We start from the raw sequence: 17,581 nt of genomic DNA on the forward strand, positions 1-17,581 counted from the left end.
CCGCTGGAGCCAAGCACATAGAAGCACCTGTGAAAAAGGCACATCAACACCTCTACTTTCTAAGAAGTCTGTAGATTTGGCCTGTCATAAAATATTCTATCAAACGTCTACAGGGGTACTGTGAAAAAATGCTGACTGGCTGCATCATGGCCTGGATTAGTAACTCAAGTGCCCAGGAATGCAGAGTTTACAGAAGTAGCAAACATAATCAGATTAATCATAGGCTCTGACTTCCATTGGTGACACTGTGTAATTGGATCCTTGATTTTCTCACCTCCAGATCACAATCAGTGTGGATTGGTAAGAAGAACATCTCCTCCACAAACCCCATCAGTCCTGGAGCACCACAGGGCTGCTCTCTAAGCACCCTGCTCTATGCTCTACTCATTTTACATCTATGACTGTGTGGCTCACTACACCACCACCATCTACAAATTTGCTGACAATACCTTGGTGGTGGATTGTATATAAAAGGGTGATGAGTCAGCATATAGGAGGGAGATTGTTGTTGGTGCATTATTCAGCCAAGTTTTCAATCTCACACTCAATGTCATCAAAATCAAGGACTTCGGAAGGGAAAACCAGAGGTGTACAAACCAGTGATCATTGGGTTCAAGGTGGAGAGGGTGAGCAAATTGAAATTCTTGAGAATCATGATCTTGGAGGATCTTTCCTGGACTCAACACACTAATGGCATTGTGAAGAAAGCATATCATCACCTCTACTTCCTTAGGAGTATGTGGAGGTTTGGCATGACATCAGAAACCATGACAAATTTCTACAGATGAATGGAAAAAAATGTGCTGACTGGCTGCATCAAAGTCTGGTATGGGGACACCAATACTGATGAGCATAAAGCCCTGCAAAATGTAGTGGACACAGCGCAGGACGTCACACCAGAGAATGTTGCCATCGGAGAGCTGCAGCAATCAAGGATCCACACCACCCAGGACACGCTCTGTTCTTGCTGCAACTATCAGGAAAGAGGTCTAGGTGCCACAAGACCCACACCATCAGGAACAGCTGTTACCCCTCCACCATCAAACTCCTCAACAATAAACTCAACCAGGGACTCATTTAAGGACTCATATTTTGGTCTTTATTGTTTTCCCTCTCTGTTTTGCAATTAATTCATTTACATGTGTACATAGTGCAAAAAAAACTTTACACAATCAATAAGTGGTAATTCTGCATCGCCCACAGGGAAAAGAATCTCAGGATTGTAAAGTGATGCTATGTATATACTCTGACAATAAATCTGAAATCTGAGATGCCGTCTCAAGAAGCCGACTGGCACCATGAATGACCCCCATCACCCTGGTCACAACCTCTTCTCACTGCTACCTTCAGGAAGAAGGTATAGAAGCCTCTGGGTTCAACTATATGATAGCTATCAGGCTCTTGATCCTTCCCGAATGCCCAATCATAAACTATTCCAGCACCATAAAAACACCTGTCTGCACTAATAAAAAGCCTTTTCTTTCTTGCACAACAGTAACTGTGAAGGTTTATGATCTATCTTTTAGATTATACAGAAAAAGAAAATAAATATATCTGACTGAAGATTTATGAAGGGGGTAAAAAGTCCACGTCAGCTGCAGGCTCGTTTGTGGCTGACAAGTCACAAACTATACTTTGTATAGCAATGATAAAGCTACATAACCAATGTTTCATTTTGCTCATACCTTGATGAAGGTCTCAGACGCGAAACATTGGTTATGTAGCTTTATCATTGCTATATAAAGGACACTCTGTGACCTGCTGAATTTCTCCAACAATAAGGATGATTGATGTGTTTAGAGTTTCCAAACTTCATGCATAAAAATACACACTGTAAGAGCATGAAGATATGCAATCAATTCCACATATACCATATTGTTGAAGTCAGCTTACAAAGCAATCTACTTTCCATAAACATCACAATATTAAGCTAATGATGAAATGAATAAATCCTTGAAAAATTTCACAGGCAAATATTTTCTAATATCTTAATTTCCATTACAAGTAACATCCTAAGTTACTCCAGGATAACATCCTAAAATTTCTTGTCACAATCATTTCAAGATTTGATTCTTGTTATGCTCCTATCTTTTGAACATACCATGTTTACAATTATCTATAATTCCTTTATAATTGGACTAGTAACTGGTTTTGTTTTACAATATATCCATATAGAACATCTCTACGATGTATTGATGTCGTGCTTTAATCAACAATGCCTTAGACCAGCACATCCTATTCTTAGGTTCTCACCTGAATCCATCTAAGAATCATGTTACCTTTGCTATTATAAATTTATCCCATTTTGCAGTTATAAGTTACTTTTGAAAAAAAGAAATCAGGTCAATAAGGTGCATGCAAGTAAAAGTAAACACAAAACCTGCAGCTGCATGGGTCTAGTACAGTGCACTAAAGTACTGGAGAAACTCAGCAGCTCATACATCATTCATAGAAACCAAAACACAGTTGATGTTTTGGGCCAGAACCCTTCTTCAGGAGTGCTGAAAACCAGGCAGACACTTGAATAAAAAGGCGAGGAGGGGTAGGAGCAGGGAATGGGAGGAGCACAAGCTAACAGGTAATAGGCAGATGCAGATGCAAGGGAGAAAAGACAAAGAAGCTAAGAAATTATATTGGGAGAGGGTAACAGGCTAAAAAAGATTGTGCTCTGATTAAAGGAAGAGGAATGAGGGAAAGGGGGGGGGGGAAATCAGAGAGGGAAATTGGAGGTCAACATTGATATAATCTGGTTGGAGACTGCATGCTTGTTTTGCCCTCAGCTTCATCAACCGTTCCCATGCACACTGTTTATTATTTCTTCTTGGAGATCAGATTCCTGAATGATCAATGACCCAAAGACCTGCCTTCCTTTGACTTTTCGTGCACTATTTTTATTTATTGTTGTAGGGTGGTTTATATGAATATTTACAGTGTGATGCTACTGAAAATTAACAAATTTTGTGACTTGTTTTTGACAAAATATTCTGATGTTTGTAACATAATTTTATTTACCAGTTTCTTACTGTTATTGCTGCTGCAATTTTACTCCTCAATGAGCCATGTGTGTCATTTTATTGATGTCAAATCTCTTTAATGTCAATCACAGGATGTACTTACATAGTCTGTTTCAGGGACCAAATTGTCTCGTGCTCAGGAGATTATTAAATAATACCCATCATCAAGAGGTGTGGGTGTCTGAAAAAGAAGAAACAAGCTGAGAGAATCGCACATTTTTAGGGTATAATTTCAGATTTTGGGTCCTTTCAATTGGAAGGTGTGCATTTAATTTGATGCAGGGAATAAAAACTCAGCCTATGTCACCTCTTTATCTCAAGCCCTCCAAACCCAGCAACATCCTAGTGAATCTCCTCTTCACCCTTTTCAGTCCATTGATATCCTTCCTATAGCTGGGTATCCAGTACTGCATACAATTTTAAGTGTGGTCTCAGCAACACCTTGTATAGTTGAATCATGAGGTTCCAAGTTTTGTATTCAATACCTTGCCCAATGAGGTAAACATGCCAAATGCCGCCTTCACCACCTTATCCACCTGAGTTAGCACTTTCAAAGAGCTGTGCACCTGTACCCCTCAATATCTGTTGTAGAATAGTCTCCAGGCATCTATTATTCATCATGCAAGTCCTGTCTTGGTTTGATTTACTAAAGTGCAACAGCTTATATTGATCAGAATTGAATTCCATTTGCCACTTCTTGGACCATCTTCCCAACTGATCTAGATCCAGTTGTAAATGTAGATATACTTCCCCACTGTCCACATCACCACCAATGTTGGTGTCATCCAAAATGTAATATTTGCATTAACTGCATGAGTTTTTCAAGCTTTGTTGGGACCAAGGAAAACTGCCTAAGGATCTTCGTGATGCCACCATCATCACCCTGTACAAAAACAAAGGCGAGAAATCAGACTGCTCAAACAACAGGGGAATCACGTTGCTCTCCATTGCAGGCAAAATCTTTGCTAGGATTCTACTAAATAGAATAATACCTAGTGTCGCCGAGAATATTCTCCCAGAATCACAGTGCGGCTTTTGCGCAAACAGAGGAACTACTGACATGGTCTTTGCCCTCAGACAGCTCCAAGAAAAGTGCAGAGAACAAAACAAAGGACTCTACATCACCTTTGTTGACCTCACCAAAGCCTTCGACACCGTGAGCAGGAAAGGGCTTTGGCAAATACTAGAGCGCATCGGATGTCCCCCAAAGTTCCTCAACATGATTATCCAACTGCACGAAAACCAACAAGGTCGGGTCAGATACAGCAATGAGCTCTCTGAACCCTTCTCCATTAACAATGGCGTGAAGCAAGGCTGTGTTCTCGCACCAACCCTCTTTTCAATCTTCTTCAGCATGATGCTGAACCAAGCCATGAAAGACCCCAACAATGAAGACGCTGTTTACATCCAGTACCGCACGGATGGCAGTCTCTTCAATCTGAGGCGCCTGCAAGCTCACACCAAGACACAAGAGCAACTTGTCCGTGAACTACTCTTTGCAGACGATGCCGCTTTAGTTGCCCATTCAGAGCCAGCTCTTCAGCGCTTGACGTCCTGCTTTGCGGAAACTGCCAAAATGTTTGGCCTGGAAGTCAGCCTGAAGAAAACTGAGGTCCTCCATCAGCCAGCTCCCCACCATGACTACCAGCCCCCCCACATCTCCATCGGGCACACAAAACTCAAAACGGTCAACCAGTTTACCTATCTCAGCTGCAACATTTCATCAGATGCAAGGATCGACAATGAGATAGACAACAGACTCGCCAAGGCAAATAGCGCCTTTGGAAGACTACACAAAAGAGTCTGGAAAAACAACCAACTGAAAAACCTCACAAAGATAAGCGTATACAGAGCCGTTGTCATACCCACACTCCTGTTCGGCTCCGAATCATGGGTCCTCTACCGGCATCACCTACGGCTCCTAGAACGCTTCCACCAGCGTTGTCTCCGCTCCATCCTCAACATCCATTGGAGCGCTTTCATCCCTAACGTCGAAGTACTCGAGATGGCAGAGGTCGACAGCATCGAGTCCACGCTGCTGAAGATCCAGCTGCGCTGGATGGGTCACGTCTCCAGAATGGAGGACCATCGCCTTCCCAAGATCATGTTATATGGCGAGCTCTCCACTGGCCACCGTGACAGAGGTGCACCAAAGAAAAGGTACAAGGACTGCCTAAAGAAATCTCTTGGTGCCTGCCACATTGACCACCGCCAGTGGGCTGATAACGCCTCAAACCGTGCATCTTGGCGCCTCACAGTTTGGCGGGCAGCAACCTCCTTTGAAGAAGATTGCAGAGCCCACCTCACTGACAAAAGGCAAAGGAGGAAAAACCCAACACCCAACCCCAACCAACCAATTTTCCCCTGCAACCGCTGCAACCGTGTCTGCCTGTCCCGCATCGGACTTGTCAGCCACAAATGAGCCTGCAGCTGACGTGGACTTTTTACCCCCTCCATAAATCTTCGTCCGCGAAGCCAAGCCAAAGAAAAAAATATTGCTCTGCAAATCATTAACGTGGATGACAAATAACAGTAGACCTAGTACAGACTGTTGTGGCCCACCAGTCTTAGTCCTCCAATCAGAAAAACATCCCTCCACTACTAGCCTCCATCCACCAAGCCAGTTTTAAATTCAATGGGCCAGGTTCCCTTGGACCTCAAATGATCCAACCTTCCACACCAACTTCCCATACAAGATCTCTCAACAGCTATGCCAAATTCTACAAGTACAATATCCACAACCCAGCTCTCATCTTGGTCACTTCTTCATCAGATTTGTGAGGCAAACCCATGACAACGACCTCTAATCTGTCCCTAACCAAATGCTGGTGGTTCCCCTCCAACAATTTTTCCAGCCACTGTCATCAAGCTCACAAGCCTGTCATTGCCTTTGTGCCCTTGTTAAATTATGGGACACAAGCCACCCTCCAGTTTCTCAGCACTCTACCCATGGCCAAAGATGTACACATCTCCTCAAGGGCCTCCACAGTTTATTCTCACAAGGTACGAGGATGCACTTCATCAGGGCCTGATTATTTGTCCAGTTTAATACAATCCAAGTCTGCCAAAACCTGCTAGTTCCGATATGGTTCACTCATTTCCTTCAGTCTGTTGGCTTGCATGATCTTCTCCAGAGGGAATAGAAATATTTATTCAAAACACCCACCACCATCTCCTATGGCTCCACACAGACAATTTTATGATTTTTACTAGGACCATCTCTCTCACTAACCACCCTTTTACAGTCAATATCGTAGAATGTCTCAGGATTTTCCTTTATCCTGCCTGTCAACTCCATCTCATGTCCTCCTCTTGCCATTCTAATTTCCCTCTTGGGCATACTCCTCCACTTGTAGTCATCCAGAGTTGTTTGCCCTGGACCATTTAAATCTGACATGCATCTCCCAAGCTAATTCACACCTTGAGTTCATCTTCCTTACCCATTACACCTCTTGCATTGAAATAAGTGCAGTTTAAACTAGGGGTCTTTCCTTTCTCTGCCACACTATCGATCTGGTCTATACAGTTGCAAAATTTGAGTATGGTATTGGCCCCCACCTTCTCATCTTTGTTCTGGGCCCCAGTCCCTTGTCAATCTATCTTGAACCTTACCAATTAACTCCATAAAATCTACCTGGCAGAATATTGGTCTCCCACCTGTTCAGATGCAACCCATTCCTCTTGCATCAGTCACTTCTGCCCAAGAGGAGATTCCAGTGATCCAAGAACCTGAATCTCCATCCCCTGCACCAGCTCCCCGCCACACATTTATCTGATATGGTGGGTAGGCAAGGTGGGTACAAAAATGGCAGATATAATTTAATTCTGGTAACTTGAGAGGATTAATAAAATTAAGGTATACAATTAATAGTAGGATTGGAGCAAATATAATCACATTGGTGTACATATCCAAAAACTTTAGAAGTGGCAGAACAGACATGGTTGTTGCATAAAGGGATACTTACCTTCATTATTCAGTGGAATACTAGACGAAATAGGTTATTGTATAATTATACTAAACATTATTCACACTACAAGGACAAAAGAGATGGCAGATTTTGGAATCTGGATCAAGAAATAACTGAATCAACTCCACAGGTCAAGCAGCAACTGTGGAGCAAAAGGTGTAAACCAATACTTCAGTTTGCGACTGTGTATCAGGACTAAAAGGAAAGATCGTCAGTATAGTACTATACAGGAGGGATAGAAGCTGCTACAAGATAGGTGGAATAATTTAAGGAGTGGATGATGGCTAGATTGAGCCAGGTTGGGACGGAGGCTGGCAGGAGGAACCCCACCAATAGATTGATGGGCAGATAGAACCAAGGCAGGAAGGGGCATGGAAGAGATGAACAAAAGAGGAAGAAAACTAAGTAGACAGGTGAATATATGTAAAAGAATACCAAAGGCATGGTTATCTGAAATTCAAGTTCAAATATTGCATTTGATGTAACCCAAGTAGAATGCAAGATGCTGTTCTTCCAATTTATGTTTGATCTCCCCATAATGGAGAAGGGAGAGGTCAAACACATCAGTGTGGGAGTGTAAACTGACATGCAATCAGTAGCTCAAGTTAGCTATGAGGGACAATATACAGATGATCTGTAAAATGGTTGCATAGCCTACCTACCTTTGGTTTCACCAATATGGTAGGCCACAACATAAGCATTGAATGTAGCAAGCCAGGTGGAAAAGGTGCAGGTAAACCACTGCTGATGTCCCTGAATGGCAATGAAAGATTGAGATGTATAAAACTATGAGGGGGAGACAGTGAGAAACATTTCCTTTTACAGAAGTATTCATGTCCTGAGAGCATGGGTGGTAGGTGAGATAATTACCCTCAACATTCCAGTATTTAGACAAACATGTGAAGCCTATCAGGCAAGTGCTGGAAAATAAAATTAGCGTAGAAAGCAGTCTAATAACCAGCACAGACACATTAGGCTGAAGACCTGTTCTATGTTGCACCCAACATTGTTGGAGATAACTTCAATTCTTCTGGGCTGCATGTTGGATAACCTGATTATAGAGGGGTAATATAGAGCTGAATGATATTGGCTACATGTGGAAAGTGAACCTGTACATTTAGATGTTGTCATTAAGGAGGGACATATAAATAAGTAATGGTGTGTCAGCAGTAGATAGCTGGTTGGGGAGATAAACAAATGTTAGTCCATAAAGAAAGGCTGCTGCAGATGAATCAATGACCGCAGAAAAATAGAACCAATGTAATACAAACCCATCCATCTTGATTAAGGACACCAGTCCTCCCTTATTCTTTCCATGAAAACAGAATCTTCTGTTCAAAAGGTGAGAACTTGCAAGCATTGAAAACAACAACCATATTTTTGGAATCAAACTAGTATGATTACCTATTCATAAATTTATGCTTCAAATTGCATTCTTGTGTTTTTAAAGTTAGCAACTTTAGTTTGAGAAGTTCCATTCAAAGTAAGTTTTTGAAATATTCATGTATTGTCAAAGACACAATTAAATAAAGAACCCTGATATTGTTTATTAATCTTAATGTGGTTTTGAGCAATCATACTTCTTTGAAGTGCATTAGTTTGAGACTGCACACATGAGATGCGAGCAAAAGTATTTTATAGAACACGTTATTAATTTCCCCTGAACATCTTTTCAGAACTGACCAACTCTAGAAATTCTTTAACCTCTGCAGACCACCTTCTGTCATTCTGCCTACAGCCATACCATTTTGGCTTTTCACTCACTGAAGGGAATAATTCTCAAAGCTTTATTGTATACACATCACTTCAGAAGTTAGTTTGCAACTAGTCCCATTTAATAAGAAAAGCTGATTCAGTAGTCACCTGAGATTCCTACTAAAAAATCTATATATTACAAAAAGATTTCAAATGCACAGGAAAAGTTATTTAAATCTTTTTCAAGTGTTGTTTATGAGAAGCATTGCACTGTTCATTATATTTTCATTTCTTCTCAAATTTCTTAGAAGCACTGAATAATCTTGCCAAAACACCATCCTAATGACGACTCGATGATAAACTCTTAGCTTTTGATAATTTCTTTGCGGTTGAGCGTTGTTCAACGAGTTGTGGAGTGTCACGATCCATGGGATGCTGATCAGGATCTTGAGTAGAGGTAGAAGCTGTTGCTTTTAAGGTCTTCTTTATATTTGCCACCTTTAAAATACAAATTATAATTTTCAAATATTCCCACAGAGAGGCAAGGAACCAATCTGAACAAGGGAGCATTTAAACTAGTTCAAATTTTATAGTAAAACAGTCCCTTGTGCAACTTGGTCCTAATATTAGAACCAATAATCTTCATATTGTCAGATGCAATAATACTCTTTTTAATGTTTATCCATTTATGTTAATGATGCATCTTTGTACTTTGACCATCTCTCTGTGAATTTCTGTTCTTTATCTCTGATAACCCTTCTACATCACAATATATTCAATTCAATATACTCAATCTATTAAGCCATTAAAGCCTCAATTATAGTAAATCAAGATATTTTTACCAGGAGAGATCCACATTGGAGAGACAGACAATGGTGGAAATACTCAGCAAGTTAGACAGCAGGTATGGAGAGAGAAATAGGGATAATGTTTCATTTTGAAACATTAACCCTGTTTCTTTCTCCCCTCCCCCTCCCCCTCCCCCACCCCATCTGTGTAGTTCTAGCATTTCATGTTTCAACACGAATAGACAAAGTATTCAGTGTTCTATTATATAATCGGGGCATGAAAGGTGTCAGACCAATTCAATTACTTTAAAAATGCAGGCACTGTTAAAAGGGCAGCATGGTTAGTGTAGTGGTAAGCACAATGTTAATACAGTACCAGCAACCTAGATTCATTTCCACCACGGCATATTTTCCCCATGTTTGTGTGGGTTTCCTCCACATTCCAAAGATTTTAAAGTAATTTTTATTCATTTTTCACATCCTCAAGTTTATGCTCGAGGTTCCCTAATGTGTACAAACCATTGTGCACAAGAATCTTTTAAAAAAATTTTTGTCACATGGTCATGTATTTTTTTCCTTTCCTACTTGTTCAATAAGAATGATTTCCCATTTATCTGTCTATTCTGGAATCAGAAGCCACTGTTATGCTCAGAGGAAAGCTTAGTTTTCTTTTCTTCTCACATAACAAATATTGGTGTTTTTTTTTAGAAGTGTAGTCAGTGGAGAGAAGTACAGAAGAAACCAACCAACCAACCTCGATTACTTCACAGGAAAGGGGGGCCCATAAAATTTGAGCATAGTCTGAAGGGGGCCAAAGTCAAAAAAGGTCAGGAATGGCTGGATTAATTGGTGACATGGGCATATTTTGGCGATGGGGGCTTGTGGGTTGAAAGGGCCTGTTACCATGCTGTATGGAGGCATTTAAAAAATTTAAAATGATTAGAGTACAGATAGAGTTGACATGAAGAGGCTTTTTCCTTTAAGGAGGAGATACAAACAAGAGGATACAAGTTGAGAGTTTGGGGGAAAAAGTTTAGAGAAAGCATGAGTGTGGACTTCTTTTCTCAGAGTGGTGGGTGTGTGAAACGAGCTTCCAGACGAAGTGACAGAGGCAAGCTCGATATTAGCATTTAAGGAGAAGTTGGATATGTATATCAATGGGAAAGGAACAGAGGGTTACGGGTTAAGTGTAGGTTGGTGGGGTTAGGTGGGAGTAAGTGTTCGGCGTGGACTAGAAGGGCCACGTTGGCCTGTTTTTGTGCTGCAATTGTTCTATGGTTATTATCTATACATTTCTAAGTAGATGCCTGCACCATTTCTTAAATTAAGGGAATTTATCTCCAAAAATTGTACAGAAAAATTTAATGGTTACCAAAACTATTACAAGTTTGATTTCAGAAAGCATGTGATACAGTTGTCTGTTATACAGTCTGTTATAAATTTCCTGTTCAGAATCAGTCTTTCACATTAAATTATACAGGATCTGTGAACATACAATTAACGCATTGAAGAATCCTATTACAGTTTGTCTCCAAAACTCACCTCAGTTTCTACTTGATGCTGAGTTTTTGTGTGACCCTCTTTGTATTGATTTACATGGAGGACTTGTTGTTCAATCCCCAGCAGAACTGCTTGACAACAATCACACCTGTAAAGGAACAGAAAAATTGATGGCAAAGTGACCTTATCCACAAAGCCATCAGACATAAGCTTTTTAAAAAAAGGTTACGATAACTAACAAATACATTTTCAATTATTCGTGTTAATCTGGAGAACAGAATGCAATTATAGTCCCATAAATTGCATTAAAAAACAAATTTAAGGCTGTAAAAGCTACACAACACAAATATACATTAGGTAAACTGAATCCTCTTGTAATACATCTTAGATTGAGGATAGGGTCTAAAAGTTCATATCAAGCATACGTGGTTTAATTCTACTCTTGGTCCAACACTTTTGAAATTAACACATAATAAATGTTGAATATATACTTCATGATGCCATTTTTAAATAGATGAATTTTAACTGGAACAAAAACCTGATATTGCCCTTAGTTGATTTACTTTTTCCATAAAAAAAACAAATAAGTTGAAATAATCAGGAAGGGGAGTACATTTATCCAATTTTATTTTTGGGAAGGAAAAATTAAAATTGCAGACTCTTGATCAGATACTTAATTTTGTTTTGAACCATAATAATCCATGGTTTAAGCTTAGTGCGCTCATTTCTAATATCAGCAGGCATGCGAAACAAACTTCATGATTGCAAGAATGTATCACAAAGACACAGACTTATCCTTAGAGGTTTTCCAATTGTTCTAGAGTATTTTTTTTAAAAAAAATCACAATTAAAGAATATTATTAATTTAAAAAAACACTTGCCATTCCTGGAGAGTTTTAACAATGTTGCTGATATCTTGCTTTTGCAGATCTCTGCCGATGCAAAAGTCAATCTCAAGCAGCTGATTTCGCTGATCGAGTTTGCCTTGTATTATATCGGTATAAATTGCTTCAATAATTAAATCCTCCAATTCTCTGAGATTTTTTATATCGAGGTCTTTCAAAAGCACAGAATATGGAATGCACTGCAAAGTTTTAAAAAGTAGCTATTAGCAATTGCTTGAAAATGAGCATTTTTAAAATACAGATCTTGTTATCCCAATGGAATGGACAAAAATAATGCTTTTCAATCAAATCCAAAATTCAATAAATGAGGATATTTGCAAAACATCAAATCAAAGCTGGAAACAATATATGGCTTTTCTATTGCAATCTATATAAAAATTGTAATCATTAGTGCTCTCAAAAACCAAAATGCAAAACAAAAACCCACACAAATGGCAGTCTCAGGTACAAAATAAGCATATGAGCTGCTCTTATATTAAAATATTGTTATGTGAGCAGTTCCATTGAAGAGGTCAAACTAAAATGAAATTAGAGAAAACAATCGTTGAACAGCGAGGTTAAGTAAAATTCCTCCACTTTAACAAAACATGTGAACAAGTTGAAATTTTTTAAAAAAATGGTTATTTTTAAATCAGCAGTGACCTTTAGAAATATTAACTACAAAAGAAGTAAAATGTGAATTCAGAATTATTGGAAGAAAAATTTATTGTTCCAAAACTATTACCATTATTCTCATTCAAACATTAAATTTAATTTCATATTCTTAAATAATCCAAAAGATAATATATCTGGCACATTGTGTGTGATTTTCATTTATTTGATTCTTTGTCTGAGCAGGCCCCGTCATTTCTTGAGATTAGAAGAATGAAAGGCAATCTCATTAAAATGTTACAATGAGCTGTTTACCCCGAGTAGAGCATTTACTCAGAGAAAGTTGTCTCAACCTAAAAAGTCAAATTGAGTTGAGAAGCCATTTCTTCATTAGGAAGGTTGTAAATGCAAGGAGATCCCTAGCCTCAAGGGATGAGCATGATCATTTAAAAAATATATATTCAAGACACATCTTTGTTTTATTGCCAAGGAATTAAAGGAACTGGGTTCAGGATTAAAAAGTAGAGTTGTTTTTGAAGTTCAACTGTAATCTCATTGAACGGTGCAACAGGTTTAATTGGAATTATCGTTTATTTCAACTTTTGTTCATACATAAATAACTTCAAACTCTATTTATGACTCAATAAAAGTCCAAGGATATTACAAAATTTTCCATTCCCAAGCCACAGTTTTAAAAGATTATTAGTTCATAATGCATTTCAGACAATCAGCTTCAGTATTATTAAATCAACATGTTTTAAACGTTAACCTTTCCACTAAAGCACTTTCTATTCCTTTCCAATAATGTGCCAGAGTCCCAATTTTAGAAAAGTAATAACACAATAATTTTCACTTTTCCCGCCAAAGATTTTGTAGGCATGAATTAGTTGATGGTGCAGAAGCTACCTTAAAATGTTGTACCATTACCATTATGAATTTTGTTTAATTCAACCAATTCAATTTCTAAAAAAGACAGGAACCAAGGACATTTTTCAATCCCTTCAATTTGAATGTAAAGCTAAACCCAAGAGACAAAATGATGATCTTGCATCCACATCATTACTAGGTATCACTGGAACATTCTTTATTTTGAAAAACTGAAACAGTAATTAACAAACAAAAGCAACAATGCAACTGTTCCAATGCAACATCTCAGTGAAGGATAACAATAATTTTTAAAAAGCTCACAGAAATTGTCACCTTTCTTATTTACCAGCTGAAAGACTATTTTGAAAAGATCTCCCAAAAATACAATGGTTGTGTGTAGATAAAAATGACGAGAAAATGCATGCTTCTCTAAAGCATGAAAGAATACCTGTCGCCTGTTAAGTACAACATATTTGACAATGAAAACAGCCAAAGATCCACCAAGCAGTAAGCAATGAGATAATTTCAAATATTTCCATGTTCATCAAAATTAGCTATGGGTTTCTGCGCATCTTATATTTACTTGTTGCAACAACAACAGTTGAATATAATTGGTGGCAATGTTTAATATGAAAAAGGATTATGTAAACAACATTCACAAATTCAATTGAGCTCATACAAAATAGTTGGGCTACAAAACTACAATTGAGATTATTTTTAAAAAATCACTCTATGACAATGTATCCTGGACACCTAGCATGTATGTGCAAACAAAATCTAAAGTACCGGTACCTTCATTCTTGCAGCCAAGCTTACTATGGTGAGATGTTTCAGCTTGTTCTTCTGAGCTAATGTTAATTCAGGCAGATTCCCCTTATTTGCTAAACAACAGAAAATATGTAATTCTAGAAAGAACCTTTAAATTAAAGCAAGAATCACACATAGCTCAAATCTGATTGTGTATTACCATTTTGCCAAAGGAACTTGTGCCTTGATCAGGATTTGAGAAATTCCCCAAAGTCTATTTAATTACTCAAATCAATAAAGACATTTATGTTATTGTAAATAAAAAGAAACACTCCTATTAAAAATGCTCTATTGTTCATAGTCAACTTTCAACAGTGAATTAATTACATTTGCATAGCAACTAATAGAAAAATGACCATAGGAAATATAACTGATGATCATGAATGCTGAAACCTACAACCTGCAGAATCAGAATCAGAATGAAGGTGCAATTTCACACTTGCTTTTAAATAAAACTACATAAATGATCTGGGTTAATTTCCTAATGGAAAAATCAAAATTTCTGATGCAATTCTTAAGCATGATTAAACTCAGCAATGTTTTCACACAGGTGAAATTAACTAAAAAATGAACAATAGTTTGAAGTTAAGCATTTCACACAATGGAATTAAAGCAGGCAAGTAGAAAAGGTGTTCATGTCACAGGAATGATAAACCGAGATTAAATTACTTCACTAACAATTCAGGGACATGGACTATAACCCAAGAGTTCAAATCCTACCATTCAGGTGCAAATTTTATTTTGTAATACAATACTGAAATGGCTATTAAAGTAATGGATTGTGTAAAAAAAATTGTTCATTAACATCTTTAAAGGGAACTTGTTTTCCTTACTCACCCTGATCTATAAAAGATTCCAGGCCAACAGTGTACAACTCTTCTGCTCCATGAAATGGCCTGGGGCTATCAACTCAATACTAATAAGAGAGATCAATAAGAAATGCAGGCCTTACCAGAGATACTCACATCTCATGAATGATGACAAGGAAACTCTTAGTGGCTTGATTACAGAGGACAACAAAGATTTGCTTCCTGAACACTTTTGGGTGTAGTTTGTGGATTTTGGGCTGCTGATCACAAAAATCACCATAAAAATTTCCTTCCACATACCGTTTTTTAAAAAATATAACCTATTTTTGTGATTTCCTGTCATATTTTAAGTCTACTTCAAGCCTACAAAACCACAAAGTACAACCCATCTGAAAATTCATTTTCTGCATTCGCACTTGGACTCCTTCCCTGCTGATCTCGGAGCAGTCAGTTACGAACATGGTGAAAGGTTTCACCAGGACATTGCAACCATGGAAAGGCGGCATCAGGGCAACTGGAATCCATCAATGCTGGCTGACTATTGTTGGACACTGACATGAGAGGCATCAGATGCTGAGTACAAAAGAAAATCAGTGGCAAAACATTTTTAGGTCACTTGAACTAATGCAATTTGTCAGCATCATTATGTGATTAAACATGCTAAATTCAATAGAAGTTAATTTAATATTTCTCCAACTTCCTACATGATATAACAAATCTAAAATTGTGTGTTCAGATTGAAGTTGTCTGCCATAATCCCAATTTTATTTCAGGAAGCAAACCTTCTGAAAAAATTTGTTGTTCAGTGTTATTGATTATGGATATTGCAACTACTGCAGCTACTACAGCAATAAGCTGCCACAATGGAGATGATGATTTCAACAAATATTTGAATTGTGGCCAAAATTATTCTACTTCCATTTAAATTTCAGATTATAGCTGAATAAGTTACAAGTCTATCAACCTAAAATTAGAGAATTCTGGTAATTTGTGGGCTATGTGCAATCCTTTGTCTATTGGAATGACTCAGGTGGGCAAAAGAAAAATCCTTTGGCTGAGTAACAGGTAATAAAAATATAATGGCTCTAATTTCAGCAAAGCAACAAAATCAAGAGACAGGAAAGGACAGCAAAGAAAAGCAAAAACATGAGAAAGAAATAGAATAAAAGAATGAGCTCCTTATGGGAAAGGAACAGAAGTACATGAGTAGACATTCTATAAAAAAAAATAATCAGAGGGAAAGGAAGGTATCAGTAAGCAGTAAATGTCAATACAGTTTTTTTTTAAACTTTATTTAAGATTTTATAACATGAATAACATATAGGATTACATTTAAAAAAATTAAGAATAATCAAATTACAATACAGTATCAGTAATCTAAATAAACTATACCCTCCCCAATAATTATTACACATTAATAACCCAACTCAAATTAGTCCAACCCCCCCTTCCCCCCAAAATAAAGAGTGAATAAAGTTAATAATATGTGAGAAAAAAGAACCCACTTACAAAAAAAGAACAAAAGCATAACCGATTAAAATACTAACAAAAAGAAAAGTAATTAATACTAAGATATCAGACTTAAAAAACATATTTAAATCAAACTTAAATGCATATATTTAACAAATGGAGTTAAGATGAAACATATATTTAACTCAAACTTAATATAAAAAATTAGTAAAGTTAGTAACATCTATCAAAAATTCTTAAATAATCAATTCTTTAAAAAAATTGTAGCATGAAAAAAATGAAAAAAAAACTTTCTCTATAGAGATAAACCTTCACCAAATATCAAATAACTTCACATCTATCATCATATTAGTCACATAAACCACCATCTTAAAACAAAATTCAAACCTCATTAAGCAATGTACAATTCAATTTTAGTACTCTTCCACCATTTTTCTCTTTTACTCTTGAATAGTTATCCAATGAAAGCTCCAATACCATATTTAAATATCCCCAATCATTACGTTAAAATTCAGATATCCTAATAATAAAAACACATCTACAACGAAATCTATATCTTCAACAAATGGAGCATAAACCACAAATAAAATTCAAGCCTCATTAAGAATTGTACAATTCAATTTATAACTTTCACCATTATTCCCTTCGTTCTATAACTAAAATAGCAAAATAATATACACCAGAATTACCACTCCTTTCACCTTAAAATTAAAGAAAAAATATAAAAAAAACTTATCCATCCCATTCACATTTAAATTTCAAATATTCTTTATCTACTGAATAAACTTTACAAAAAAAACATCAATTTTTAGTTTTTTAAACAATCAAATACTTTCTTATGCTTTTTTTTATATTTAAACAAAAAAAAACCCTTCACTCTTTAATCTAATAATACAAAAAAAAAGGAAAAAAAGAAACAGGTAGGCTAAAAATACCCCCTCCCGTCTAAACCGCGCAATGCGGTAACTCCCAAAAAAAATGGGTGTGAGATAACGTCACACGTAGCAGATGACTTTCAGGAAATAGTGCCTATCCAGTTCTCTCCCCCAACTCTCACTTCATCTTAAACTAACATCATCATTATTTAATATCCCTTTTTTTTAAGCTCCAACTGCCGAGTCACCATTACAACCATTCCTTCTTGGAGCACGACTCTTTTCTTCCATC

The 17,581-nt window shown here is 37.3% G+C and overlaps 1 protein-coding gene across 2 annotated transcripts in view; it reads right to left on the minus strand.

Moving 5' to 3' along the window:
* Positions 1 to 8,504: 8,504 nt before the first annotated feature.
* Positions 8,505 to 17,581, minus strand: part of LOC138742534 (COP9 signalosome complex subunit 7b-like) — a 40,120-nt gene continuing 31,043 nt past the window's right edge. For both annotated transcript variants that reach the window (XM_069897073.1, XM_069897072.1), the window contains exons 4-7: positions 14,121 to 14,209; positions 11,847 to 12,049; positions 11,008 to 11,113; positions 8,505 to 9,175 (exon numbers count right to left, since the gene is read on the minus strand). In XM_069897073.1, the coding sequence (XP_069753174.1) occupies positions 9,017 to 9,175; positions 11,008 to 11,113; positions 11,847 to 12,049; positions 14,121 to 14,209 (557 nt within the window). In that variant the 3' untranslated portion in view covers positions 8,505 to 9,016. The remainder of the gene's footprint in view (positions 9,176 to 11,007; positions 11,114 to 11,846; positions 12,050 to 14,120; positions 14,210 to 17,581) is intronic.

Source organism: Narcine bancroftii, chromosome 9 (genome assembly GCF_036971445.1).
Source record: "Narcine bancroftii isolate sNarBan1 chromosome 9, sNarBan1.hap1, whole genome shotgun sequence".
NCBI lineage: Eukaryota > Metazoa > Chordata > Chondrichthyes > Torpediniformes > Narcinidae > Narcine > Narcine bancroftii.